The 14,288-nt window shown below is 38.6% G+C and overlaps 1 protein-coding gene across 1 annotated transcript; it reads right to left on the bottom strand.

Annotated features, from left to right (window-relative positions):
* Positions 1–744: 744 nt before the first annotated feature.
* LOC126827973 (uncharacterized) lies at positions 745–14,132 on the bottom strand. Its single transcript, XM_056102290.1, has 5 exons — positions 12,479–14,132; positions 9,187–9,271; positions 8,931–8,981; positions 5,976–6,119; positions 745–859 (listed from the first exon to the last, which is right to left on the bottom strand). Exons 1-5 carry the CDS (start codon positions 12,764–12,766, stop codon positions 822–824), a joined length of 606 nt encoding a protein of 201 aa, XP_055958265.1. The 5' UTR covers positions 12,767–14,132; the 3' UTR covers positions 745–821.
* Between the last annotated feature and the right edge of the window lie 156 nt (positions 14,133–14,288).

Here is a 14,288-nt window from a genome sequence, read left to right as displayed (position 1 = left end):
TTTGCATTATCTATTTTTGAACTATTATAGCAAGAATGGTTAGCTCTTTATATAAATCTTACATAACCTAATTAGGGTAATTATTTCAAACAGGACGATTTACCCAATACTAATTAAATACTACCACACACACTACAACTTTGGTATCATTTAGTTGTGTTGTTTTAGCAAAAGTTTCTGTATTTAATGTTTAGTTACAAACCATTGTTGGAAAACTGTCCAATCCGTTGAGAATCATAAAAAAACATTGGGTTTCTACTGTTGTGTAGTTAAGTATCTGTCCAGATTAGATAATGAGTATTAGGTTGACTTGGGAGATATTTGGTTAGACACTTGAACTACGGGTTCTGATACTATGAATAGACTTTTCCAGTTCATCGTAAAAAAAATTGTGCAAATTCCATAAATTAACTCAATACTTTTTGTATAATTCAACAGCTGTGATAGTTTCTCACAATAATGACGGGATCCTGTAGGAAATAACGGCACCAAATGATCTGTCAGTCGAAGTATACCCTTAGCAAAAGTTCCTTTACATTACCAGTGTAGTTTCTATAGTACATTCTAGTAGGATGGGGGCCATCACATTTTCTGTAAGTGTAGTTTTCTTACGATTAAAGTGTTTTGAGGGGGATTTGAAACAAACTTTTGATAGCTTAAATAGTTTGAATATGTTTTAGTCCATCAAATCACAAGGTATTTTTAAAATGATACAAAATGTATAAAACATAAAGGAAAGAAAATGTTCAACTACCAAGGAAATTTCAAATTTATTGTCATCATTGACCTGCAATACGGTATCAGTTGGTATGTTATGTTCATTAAGGTATTCTATATGCCGGTGGCGTTAAATCAGGCACTGAAACAAAAATAAATAATGTGAATGTACCGTACTGCACACTTTATTTAATTCGTTTTATGATTCGAGCCAGTCTATGCATGCGAATCCTCGGTAGGTCTACGATAGCCAGTTAACTGTATCCAAAGGTGATACAATCTGATTAAAACACAGATCCTATTTCGTTTCGTTTTTTATAGTTCAAAATTTCGTTTTACTTGTCTTTACTACACTAGGATCTGGAAGAGTTGTTATCATTGACGTGTTCTGGATGGGGTGTCAGGGAAGGGTAGTACCTCTGACGGGGGAACATGTCGCACCCTCGGATGGCTCGTCCGCTTTGGTCCCCACCTGGCGCCCAGCTCTCACCTGTGGCTCCAAGCAGCGGCCACACCCCGGAATATCGCTTCGACAGGCGGGCTAAACCAGGTGAGGGTAGCCATCGGGTCTCAAACCCTCGGCGAGTTCGGGAATGCCTACCCAAGCATGTGAAGACTGTAGCCGGCGGAGTGAGCGGATGAGATCATTTTCAATCCCAACGGTCATGAAGGCGGTGACAGCAAGCGTCGTGGAGCGCTAAAGCATGGCACTACAGACGCCGTGGTCATCCACTGCAGCCGAGGAAGTCCCTGGCCGTGACGGTTCCTCCGTACCACCAGATCCTGGCTTCTGAGGTCGAGAGAGTGGGATTGCCCCTGTGCATTGACTTTCCCACTTTAAACACTCTCCCGCACAGGTTTTCTTCGTGTGTGTTAGTCCCCATACCCTTACACAAAGTCCGGCGGCGGCGGCGAGCGAAGCAACAGGTGGAGGTTCCCATTGAAGTTGTAGTTTGAACCCTGCACGTTGGCGGCCTGGTGGCAATAGTCGTTCTCCTCCTGACCCAGGGACAACAGTGGAGCTCGGCGTTCCCTCAGGTGATCGAGCAGCCTCTTTAGGACAGCACTGCTCACCCTCATATGAGGGAGGGGACTGGAAAAGGTGTCCCAAAGAATTACTTGTCCCTTGCAACTGGCCAGCATACCGCGGCTGGCAGTTCTACCCTTCAAGCGGTCGAAACCCAAAAAAGGAAATTGATAGTTGGTGCGTGGAATGTGCGCGCACTGATGGACAGAGAGGTCTCTTCAAGGCAGTGGCGGCGCCCCCCCCCCCCCAAATCTGGTCTGCCCACTGTTTGCCCCCCCCCCCCCCCCAATAATTTTAGAAAATAAAAAAAAAAGTATTTGTAATACGTTTCGGTAATCAATACCATCTACAGTGATTAAATCCCACATACCCACTCAGTCATAGACTTACATGTTGTAGAGCCCGCTGAGTGATTTCTTACCAAGCCCATCCTGCTGTAAACATACTATAAACAATAACACGTGAATCACTTGAGAAATGTTTTTTACGAGAATATGCATTCACTTGATACACTCACTCCGTTCGTTTGACACCTCCCTCTCTGTTCGGATAAGCTGGTGATTTGGCGACGAACAGTATCTGGTCAACTCTATTTATCTCGACTATCAGTATCTGATATACTGCCAGGCTGCATTTCCGGTAGTCTATTACACAAAATATTGTGGCGAAAATATTCATTCACCTTGATTCACTCACTCCGCCCGTTTGACATTTTCCTCTCTGGTCGGATAAACTAGTGATTTGGCGGCAGGCAGTATCTGGTAATCTCTATTTATTTCGACGACCAGTGCCTGAAATACTGACATATTGCATTTCGGGCAGTCTACTTTCGAAATTTTCGGGAGCTTCTTTGAGGTCCGCAAGTCCGTTCATTTGACACTTTCCTCTCTGGGGTCGGATAGACTAGTGATCGGACAACAGGCGGTATCAGATCGGCTCTATTTCTCTCGATAATCGGTGCCAGAATACTGTCAGACAGCATTTCCGACAGTAACTTTTTCAAAATTTTCTTGGGGAGGTCCCCGGACTCGCTACTTTGACGCTCACAAGGGGACTTCGTTGAGGCTCAAGGCCTGAGAGGAGAACAGCTCTCATCGCAAGGGACCTGGCACGTTACTGCATTGTCATAGCTGCCCTCAGCGAGACGAGACTAGCCGAGGAAGGATCTGTGGATGAACTGAAAAGTGGCTACACTTTCTTTTTGAAAGGCAAGGCCAAAAATGAAGAGAGAATCCATGGAGTAGGATTGGCCATCAAGAAATCGCTCCTCAAACAACTTCCTGATCTACCAACTTCAGTGAACGAACGGCTGATGAAACTCCGCTTCCCCTTGAACCGTACCAGGCATATCACCCTCATCAGTGCGTACGCTCCAACCCTCAACAGCAGCGATGAAGTGAAGGAAGCTTTTTACGAGGAGCTTAGTGCACTCGTAAAGGACACCCCCTCTAATGACAATCTCATCTTGCTGTGCAATTTCAACGCCAGAGTTGGAGCAGACTGCAGAAATTGGAATGGCGTGCTGGGACCCCACGGAATTGGAAAGCTGAATTCCAATGGCTTGATGCTTTTAAGCTTTTGTGCTGAACAACGCCTCACTATTACAAACACCCTGTTCCGGAAGGCCGACAAATACAAGACAGTGTGGATACACCAAAGGTCCAAGCAGTGGCACCTGTTCGACTTCGCCATCTGCCGACAAAAAGACATCCGCGACATCAGGATCACCAGGGCCATGCGAGGAGCGGAGTGTTGGACGGAGCATCGCCTAGTCAGGGCCATCCTATGTCTGCATATCGCCCCAACTCTCCGCAAGACGCCGAAAGTGCCCAGACCAGCGTTCAACGTCGCCAAACTTGAACAACATCAGCAACGCAGTGAATTTGCAGAAGACCTGGACGGCCGAATGACTGCCCATGGACCCCTGACTGGCGGCCCGACTCAAAGATGGGAGCAGTTCAGAACACTGGTGACGGAGTCAGCAATAGCCACCATCGGCCCCAGGAAACGAAGTCATCAGGACTGGTTCGACGAGAAACTCTTGGAAGACAAGCAGAAAGTATTTGTTGAGTGGCAAAACGACCCCTCCTCCACCTCTAGGCATGATCGCTTCAAGCATCTACAGGCCCATTTTGCGCTGCGCAAGATGCGGGGCAAATGGTGGGAGAGGAAAGCAGACGAGGTCCAGAAATACGCCGACACGCAGAATTCCAAGATGCTTTTCAGTGCCATCAAAGAAGTCTATGGACCTTCCAAGCCGTGTACTACCCCACTCCTGTCAGCAGACAGCTCATCTCTACTGAAGGAGAAGAGTAGCATCAATGAACGGTGGAGAGAGCACTTCAGCAACCTGCTCAACAGGCCCTCCAGTGTAGACCCCCTCGCTCTTGACCTAATCCCACAAAAGGCCATCGTCCACAATGGATGAAGTCTTCAAGGCGATAAGGCAGACCAGCCCAGGCAAAGCATCCGGAATGGACGGAATCCCAGCGGAGTTGTTCAAATCTGCCGGCCCTGTGGCCCTTGCGACTTTCCATACTCTCCTCACCAGCATATGGGAAGAAGAAGAACTGTCCAAAGATTTTAGGGATGCTACTGTCGTCTCCCTATTTAAGAACAAGGATAGCAAGACTGACTGCGGCAATTATCGGGGGATCTCCCTCCTTTGTATTGCTGGGAAAATATTTGCTCGGATACTCCTCAAACGACTAGTCGAAAACATATCCGAAGGAAACCTGCCAGAAACACAATGTGAATTTCGCCCAAACCGCAGCACTGTGGACATGATCTTCACCGTCCGGCAAGTGCAGGAGAAATGCCTAGAGCAAAACATGGACTTGTATGCTGTCTTTGTTGACCTCACCAAGGCTTTTGACACAGTGAACAAAGAGGCCCTTTGGATCATCCTATCCAAATTGGGATGCCCACACAAGTTCGTCAACCTTCTACGCCAGTTCCATGACAACATGACTGGACAGGTTTTCTCGGGTTGAGAAGTATCCCAGCCTTTCAATATCAGCCACGGCGTCAAACAGGATTGCGTTCTGGCCCCGGTCCTTTTCAACCTCTTTTTCACCTGCGTCCTGAACCACGCTATCAGGGACTTGGACCTTGGGGTATACCTACGTTACAGACTTGATGGTTCACTGTTCGACCTCCGCCGACTGAATTCCAGAACCAAGGTTGTGGAGAAGATCAACCTAGAAGTACTTTTTGCTGATGACTGTGCTCTCATGGCACACAAAGAGTCTGACCCACAGCTTATCGCAGATAAGTTTGCAGAAGCCTCCCGCCTTTTCGGACTCACCATCAGCCTCGGCAAGACAGAGGTACTATTTCTGCCCGCCCCTGCTTCAACCGCCCCTCCCCCTTCTATCTCCATTGAGGGCACCCAGCTAAAGACAGTGGATGACTTCAGATACCTCGGCAGTACCATCAGCAACGACGGCAGCCTGGATAAAGAGATCAACGTTAAGATCTGCAAGGCCAGTCAAGCTCTTAATCGTCTCCGAACCCGTGTCCTGAATCAGCACAACATCTAGCTCTCCACAAAGCTCAAGGTGTACAGAGCCGTCGTCCTCACCGGCCTCCTATATGAATGCGAGACATGGGCTGTGTACAAAATGCATTTGAAGCAGTTGAAGAAGTTCCATATGAGAAGCCTGCGGTCAATTATGAATATCCACTGACAAGATCGGATCACAAACCCCGAGGTCCTGGACAGAGCTAAGATGACCAGCATTGAGGCCATGATACTGAAAGCCCAGCTTCGATGGGTTGGTCACGTGATCCGGATGGCTGGCCACAGGCTGCCAAAGCAGTTTATGAATGGCGAACTGACTTCGGGAAAGCGGGACCAAGGAAGACCACGCAAAAGATTCAAGGACTGCGACAGAGCTAAGATGACCAGCATTGAGGCCATGATACTGAAAGCCCAGCTTCGATGGATTGGTCACGTGATGACCTCTGACGCGACCTACCGCTACAACTTGTCAGAACTTTATGTAGTGTAGGTCATCAAAAGTATAAAAAAAAACCGAAACGAAATATAGATCTGTATTTTAATCAGATTGAGGGTGATATGTATTGAATGGAAATAGAAAATGGCCCATGTGGATGCTGCTGCAGAACAAAAACGAAGTTCTTGGGATCATGTCGGCAAATATTAATAAAATCTATTATATCAATAATCTATCTTTTGAGGTACATAATAACAAAAATGAGTACCTACCTATTCCTTTAGCAATGACTTGTGTAGGTGTATAACCATATCTTGTAGTATTCAGTTTAAAGTTTAACCCCTTGAATCTTGCTGGATCACGAAAACTAACTCTAGATATTGTATTTTCTGTATATTGAATGTCTGGCGGCTTCCCTTGAAAACATACACACACAACGTCACGACGAGATAAAATACACAACCTCGTGATAAGATAAAAAAAATATATAAGCTTACACAGCGTCATGACAAAACAAAACATACACATCGCCACGACAAGATGAAATATATAATAATATACGCTACAGCGTCATTACAAGATATAACAAATATATGGAAGACCAAACAGCTCTTTATTCGGTGTTCTTCGACCTTATTTCTTAATTCATAGTCCTTAATTCTTATTTTTTCATTTGTACACTAAAATTAACATTTGTATCTTAAAAGCAATATTTGTTTTACAAAACATTTTTCATATCAGATTTGTAAAATGTATTTTAATTGTATTTCAATATAAAGATAAAATTTATTTTCACCAGAGAAATACATCGAAAAACAAATCTGGAACAACAAGTTTCTAAATACAAATCCCCAAATACAAATCTTGCAAAACGTTTCTCCAAAAAACATTTCTTCAATAACATTTCTCCCAAAACATTTCTCGAAATCCATCGAACCGAAATACTATGACGACATGAGCGGAAATCAACCTTGCATATAATAAGTCACCATACAATAAAGGAGAATCGAGCAATAAGAAAAATCGCTCGATGACCGCAACTCTAGTGAAACCACGTGCGTAGTATGGCTAATCGGGCCGGGCCGTCGAGAAAAAAAATAAATTACATGTAGTCTATTTTCAGAAATTGGACTACTTCTAAATCACGTAATCATGAATGTGCCAGGGAATACGTAATATATTGAAAGAGGGATAAAGAAATAAATACTTTCTCATGCAATACACGATAACCCGTATTTTAACTTTTAAATACCCCCACCCCCCACACACACACACTAACTTAATAGTATTTAACATGACCCAACTGCCCCCCAACCCCCAATAACTTAATAGTAATTAGCGTCACCCAACTGTAATACCTTTTTCAAGCTATGAAAATTTAAATGTGCCAGAATATAATTTACACTTCTGAAAGGGTAAATGAAACTTCTTTACAGTGGTATTCTGTGTGATATCTGGAATGTCGTAGTATGACATGTATTTTGACATTTAAGACCCCACTCACCCCCTCCCAATCAATTAATAGAGTTTAATAGCGTACAATTTTTCAAGTTATTTTCTGGCACATTTATATTACATACCTTGAAAATAGATCAAAGTTCCACGGTAATAAACTTTATTAAGTGAGGGGAGGGGAGGGATATTTAAAGTCTTGATAAGAAATTCTCGATATCTATTCATATACAGCTGGAAAGTTTATTTATTGTTTGCTACAAAATGTCAATTATTTTCTTGGACATTTGTGTTACATACCTTGAAAAAAAGAAGAAATTTGAAATGGCACTAACATGTATTAAATGAGGAGGGGAGGAGGGAGATTTAACGTCAAAATATCGGCCATAACACAAACTACAAGATATCGGGATGCATACCATTAAAAAAGTTCGAATACATTTTCAAAATTGTAAAATATTCTCTGACATATTCATATTTACGTACCTTGTTAATGCAGGTATAATTTGGATCGTCTGAACTCTATTCAGTAAGGGGAGGGGGTATGTAATAGTCAAAATACGCGTCTTACTACGCAATTCCACTTATCGTATAATGCTACACCGGAAAAAATTTGTCTATCGCTCTTTGAATATACAAGCATTAGCTATTTTACTGACACATGCATGATTACATGATTTAGAAGAGATAAAGCCCTCTTTCGTTTATCCAAAGAAATATATCGCTATCAGATAAAACTAATTTCGGAAAATAGACTACTTTCAATTTATTTATTTAATGCTAGATCAGATTAACCAATATATATATATATAGAGAGAGAGACATAACACGCACATGATTTCATTTAATTCGGGGTCATCGAGCGATTTTTCTTATTGTATATATGTTTGCTCGATTCTCCTGTGTTGCATGGTGACTTATTGTATGCCGGGTTGATTTCCGCTCATGTCGTCATAATGTTCCGGTCCGATGAATTTCGAGAAATGTTTTGGGAGAAATGTTATTGAAGAAATGTTTTTTGGACAAATGTTATAGAAGAAATGTTTTTGGAGAAATGTTTTGCAAGATTTGTATTTAGAAATTTGTTGTTCGAGATTTGTTTTTCGTTGTATGTCTATGATGAAATTTAAAGGCAGATTATTTTTTTGGTTTACTAAAATAAATTTTATCTTTATATTAAAATAAAATTAAATTAAACAAAAATACATTTTGTGTACAAATTTGATTTGACAAATGCCTGATTTGTAAAACAAATGTTGATTTTAAGATACAAATGTTAATTTTAGTGTACAAATGTCGAAATACGACAAAAAATGAAGAAATAAGAATTAATGACTATGAATTAAGAACTAAGAATTAAGAACACTGAATTTAGAGCTGTTTGGTCTTCCATACTAAAATTCCCAGCATCATGATAAAACTAACATATATATATAATACACAAAAACACATACTTACGGGAAAAAAGCTACTTATTTATTTGGGCGACGTTTCGAAGAGTATTCATTCAACGTTATCAAGTATGACAGTTATGCAATCTATAAATTAAAACTAATAAATCGCTCTGAATGTAGGGTTTACAACAGCGAGCGTCATCAAGTTGTGGTCTTACACAAATTGTCCACAAGAAGAAAAGAAAACAAAATGCGAGCAGCTATTAGACACTGTATGGTTACCTAGGGTTAACAGTGTATAGTATACCCTTTCATTAATAGATAACAATAAATTCGACTTTCAATTAGAAAATACACTAGCCCTCAAATTAAAATACAAACCTAATATTTTTGGCGCTAGTTTAAATTTTCCACAAGTAAAATTCACCTTTCCTGCGAATTGAAAATATAAAGCATTAACAAAGATAATTTAAATTACATATCATTTACTAGATCTACATAATAAAAGAGAGATGAATTGTTATGAATTATTTAAGAATAAAAATATACTTTGTTTAAAAAAACTAATAGAAATTGAAAGCTGCATCTAAAAAAAAAAAAATCGTTGTCGTAAACAGAAAAAAATATTGCTTAAAACCTGTATGTTCCAGCATGGCGGTTAATCTCTGTGCATATTTGTAGAAGTTCGGATTCCATATGCTAACTTTCTGGAGACATGAAAAGAATATATAACAACATAAAGTTTATGGTGATCTTTTGCATATTTTGATCAAAGCATAATAACAATACTGGATCAAAATATCCAAATCTTTAACTTGTTGGTAGATTAAACGTTTTATCACTGGATTCAGTAAAACAAACACTTCGCCCATATTTTTTTTTGTTGTTTTTTTTTTGTTACCGATAAAGTTTCCTGTCGGCACCGGAAGTGACGTAAATTCAGCAAAAGCTACAATTTTGACAGATTTTGACAGTCCAGTACCACTTTTTGAAAGCAAATATCATTTTTTTCAAATCTGATATATAACTGAAAGGGTGTGCCCTGTAAAGGCGCAGAAAAAATCGGGCTCAGTTTTTTTAATTTCGTTTTCGGGCCATTTCGATTAAAAGGCGAAAAAAGGTGTAAAAATGAACTATTTACAACCCATCCACCGTCTTCATATTTCAAAATATTTCTTAGTAACTTTCATAACCTCGTTGCAATAACCCATACAAAGAGAATGTATGTAAAAAAATAGTTTGTAATATCAGCAGTTGCCGAGAAATAGGCAGTTTTGCATGAGTCACATTTCACGTTATTTTGCCTGTAAAAGTTAAAAGAATCAATTATTATTCAATTTTCAATTTTCTTTCACTATTTGATGTTTAATGCCACGTTTGACTAAGTCAAACCATTTTAACACTTTCACTGTCACCGGAAGTGACGTCATTTGGGCAAAAACTGAATTTTTAGCCTTCAAAACAGATATTTTATTCAAATGAGTTGTAGTCGTATATGTTGTTTGTTTAAAAGTATGATATTTAATTCCAATCAACAAATCGAATGAACCCATACGACCATACAGATACCACAAAATGGGTTTTTGGTCCATAATAGTGTCAATTATTATTCGATTTTCATAAAATTTTCACCATGTGATGCATTATGCCATTTTTGATTTCATAATACTAATTTAACATTTTCATTCTCACCGGAAGTAATGTCATTTTGGTAAAAACTGTATTTTTAGCCTTCAAAACAAATATTTTTTTGAAGTGAGTGGTATTCATTATTCGTATCAAATTATGATATTTGGACATATAGGTAGAATCAATACGATCATAAAGATGTCAACAAATGGCTCGTAGCATCTTCCCTTGTCGAGAAATAACCAATTTTGTCAGGATCATTTTTTAAAAAATTTTTGCCTTTTTAATTTCAGTTTATGGGTTCTAGGTTAATTTTTTATTGCCCGATATGTATAAAACAAAGTTCAAATTTTTCAAGGTGCAAATTCTTAACTTCTTTGTTATCGATAAAGTTTCCCGACGGAAGCAGATATTAATTTTACAAATCTGATAGATCAAAAAGAATGCCCCTATGACAGGCGCAAAAAATGTAGAACTCAATTTTTTTAAATTTTGGTTTTGTGTTTGCGCCATTTCGATTTAAAGGTGAAAAATGGTGTAAAATTAACCAATTTACAACCATTTCAGGCTTTTCATATTTTAGAATATTTATGAAGACAATCTATGCCGAGATTAGTTTGTAATATGAGCAGTTGCCAAGAAATGGGCAATTTTGCATGAGTCACTTTTCACGTTATTTTGTCTGTAAAAGAATCGCGTTATTTTGTCTGTAAAAGAGTCACGTTATTTTGTCTGTAAAAGAGTCACGTTATTTTGTCTGTAAAAGAGTCAATTATTATAGGATTTTCATTAAAATAATACCATTTGATGCATAAAGCAAATGTGCAACATATCAATTTGAGCAGAATTTAAAATTGACACTGGAAGTGACGCCATTTTGTCCAAAACTGTATTGGTAACCTTCAAAACAGATATTTTTTTCAAATGAGCCCATTTTGTTATGTGTTTAAAAGTATCATATTTAATTCCATTCAACAAATAGAATGAACCCATACGATCATATAGATATCACAAAATGGTTTCTAACTTGTTCAGTTGCGGACAATAGACGATTTTGTGCAAGTCACTTTTAATGGTTTTTGGTCCATGAAATTGTTCATTAATCTTTGATTTTTTATAAAAGTTTCACCATTTGATGCCTAATGCCATTTGTGATTTCATAGAAACAATTTCAAAAATTTATTTTTACTGGAAATGACAACATTTTGACAAAAACTGTATTTTTAGCCTTCAAATAAATATATTCTTCAAATGAATGTTATTCAATATTCATTTACAATTTTGATATTTAATTGCATCCAACATAAAGAATGATTTAATACGATGCTATAGATAACACAAAATTGCTTCTAACTTCTTCCGTTACTGTGAAATAACTAATTTTGTCAGGGTCACTTTTTAAGATTTTTTTCGCATTTTAATTTCCCATTAGAAAGTTAGCGGTAAATTAGTAACAATTTTTGTCATGGTAACAAATGTATAAATGGAATTGATATTGCTGGATTTGGTTGATTCTGCGTCCATTTTATAACACGCGTGCAATGCTAATGTGGAAATCTGTTTGAACATAAGTTCAAGGGTAACGTGGCACCGGTGAAACCCGTCATTACTGCGTCGCAGTTCTAGGTTAAATATAATATTATTATAATACTATTATAATGTATTTATACTGTAAAGGTTATAAAGATATATAAACATAGTTATAAAAACAAAGTGTTCCAGAGTTACTCGATCGCCGAAGGATAGTGTTACGGGTCGTTTTCTGGAGGTTCGTGACTAGGATAGTGTCACAGTCCGTTTTCTGGAGATCCTTTTTTGGATAGTTCACGTCTAATTTCTTTTTGGTACCGAGAGACAGGATAGTGTGGGGTTTAACGGCCACTCGACTCATTTCGGGACTAACGGTTTAATTTTATTTCCATAATCCGTTTGCGCGTAGGTTTTTTTTCACCAGTGGGATACGGAAGGGCATCGCTGCCAATATTAAATGCTCTGCGACAATGTCGACTGTCGTTTCCATCAGCGACTAACAGTAAACGTTAGCATGGTCCGCCATTTATTTTTTAAATTTTAAATCAATGGACGACTGTTTAAATACAATCTGTATCCAAACCATCCGTGGGTCTACAGAGTTGATTTTGAGCTTGTGTAAATAAAGGTCTAATTTATAATTTCTATAACATCTGAAGCCTAAAAAAAGACTTGCAATAGGCAGATTTAGCTCTTGCATAATGTATGTTTAAGTTATTTATCAGTTCGATAATTACATAATACAAACATGGATTGCTATCTTATAAAGTGTATATTATAACTACAGATCTTACCTCGTCACTGTTCAAAGCCTGATATCTTAATCCCTCTGGATGAGGATTACCCACACGTGTAGCTGATTGTATACGTGGTAAATTACCTCGTTTTTTAGTTTCATAGCCACTAAAATCGGTTAAATATACAGATTTTGGACATTTATTCCTCCTGGTAAAGACATTGGCCATTTTCGGGAACAAATTATCTGGACTGCCTTCAAAGACGTGAGCCGACGGGTCCTTTACCAACAATAAGTTCGCGTCACAATACCCAAACGTCATCTTATTTCATGTCACCATGTCCGTCCGTAACGTCGAATTACCCAATAACACCCAGGGTGAGATTATAATTTCTAGGAGCTGCTTTGATACGATTGTCGGTCGATAATCTGCTCCAAAATAGAATGAAAGCATACATGTTCTTATCAACACAAATCGTATACTACAAGTTTTGTCCCTTTTCGCGAGTGAGCAAGAAACTCCGATTTTCGCACAAAACAAACGCTTTTTTTTTTTTTTTTTTAAAAAAAACCCAAAACTAGATTGTTACTTTATGGTTCCAAAGTCTTATTGGGTAGTTATTAGGTAATTCGACGCGCCCCTGTTCGTCGGTCTATCGGTCCGACTGCAAATAATTGGCCTGTGAACGCGATAGAGGACAGAGTCTACAATTTTTAACGGATCTGTTTGGCGTGGAACAATCTATTTTCTGAAAAACTTGTGAACCCGATAGGGTCTACAGTTTTACATGGATTTTTTTGTGCAAATTTCGTCACGGGACTACATGAACACTCGATTTTCAGCTTTTCGGAGTTATGTTCCCTTTTCCAAAACCATTTCTAATGCACTTATTATTCATACTGCTCACATATTCATTATTTCGTCTCACCTGTCCGTCCAGATGTCCGATCACATTTTTTTTTTTTTTTTTTTTTTTTTGAGAGAACCTCTGATGAAACTTAAATGTTTATATCCCAAAGATCTAGTTCAATTTTGGCATAAAAAATCGCGTCTTTAGCTTGTAAGGTCCTCTAGAGGTCATAATTTGTATCCGATTTTGGTGAAACTTAAAATGTATGTTTATGTCCCAAAGATCTTGGGTGAGTTCGATTTTGGCACGTATCGGACCTAAACTTATTTTCAAAATAGCCCCTGGCGCAAACAGTGACAATTAAGCATGTAATAAATACCAATGTTGTGGACCCTATAGCGGCCACAATTTTTGTCAGATTCAGATACTTAATATATTCTGATTTTGGTGTGCATCGGACCTTCCATTCAGGAGTTATGCCCGATTTTCCGAAAACCGTGCGTGTAGCACTGGGGGTCATGAGAGGACAAACAATACCGATATTGAGCATTCCGTGACTGACATTCCGGAGTTACCGCCTTTTCCAAGGCTACACTTTTTAAAAGATTTGTTTCTAATTCGATGTTACACATAGTGACAATAAGAGGATGAGCTCTATCTATTGCAAAATGTAAGCGTATTATGCATGGCAATAACTTTATATATGCCAACAACTTGTGGTCACAATTTTTTATGCGATTTTAAAAACGGTTCAAATATATAACAGTTCCGGTTGAATTTCGTGCAATTACATCCCTACGCAAATAGTATAAGAGTATGTAACACCAAGGTTGTGGACCCTCTAGAGGTCATATTTTTTATCTGATTTTGATGAAATATGTATATGTTTATATCCCAAAGATCTGGATTTCTTTAGATATCGGAAGCGAAAATCGCTTTTTTTTTTTTTTAGCTTGTTCTCTATCCATCTCTTTCAAAATGTGGACGATTCTT

This window comes from Patella vulgata, chromosome 7 (genome assembly GCF_932274485.2).
Source record: "Patella vulgata chromosome 7, xgPatVulg1.2, whole genome shotgun sequence".
NCBI classification, from domain to species: Eukaryota; Metazoa; Mollusca; class Gastropoda; family Patellidae; genus Patella; species Patella vulgata.
This window is presented reverse-complemented; position numbering and strand designations above follow the sequence as displayed.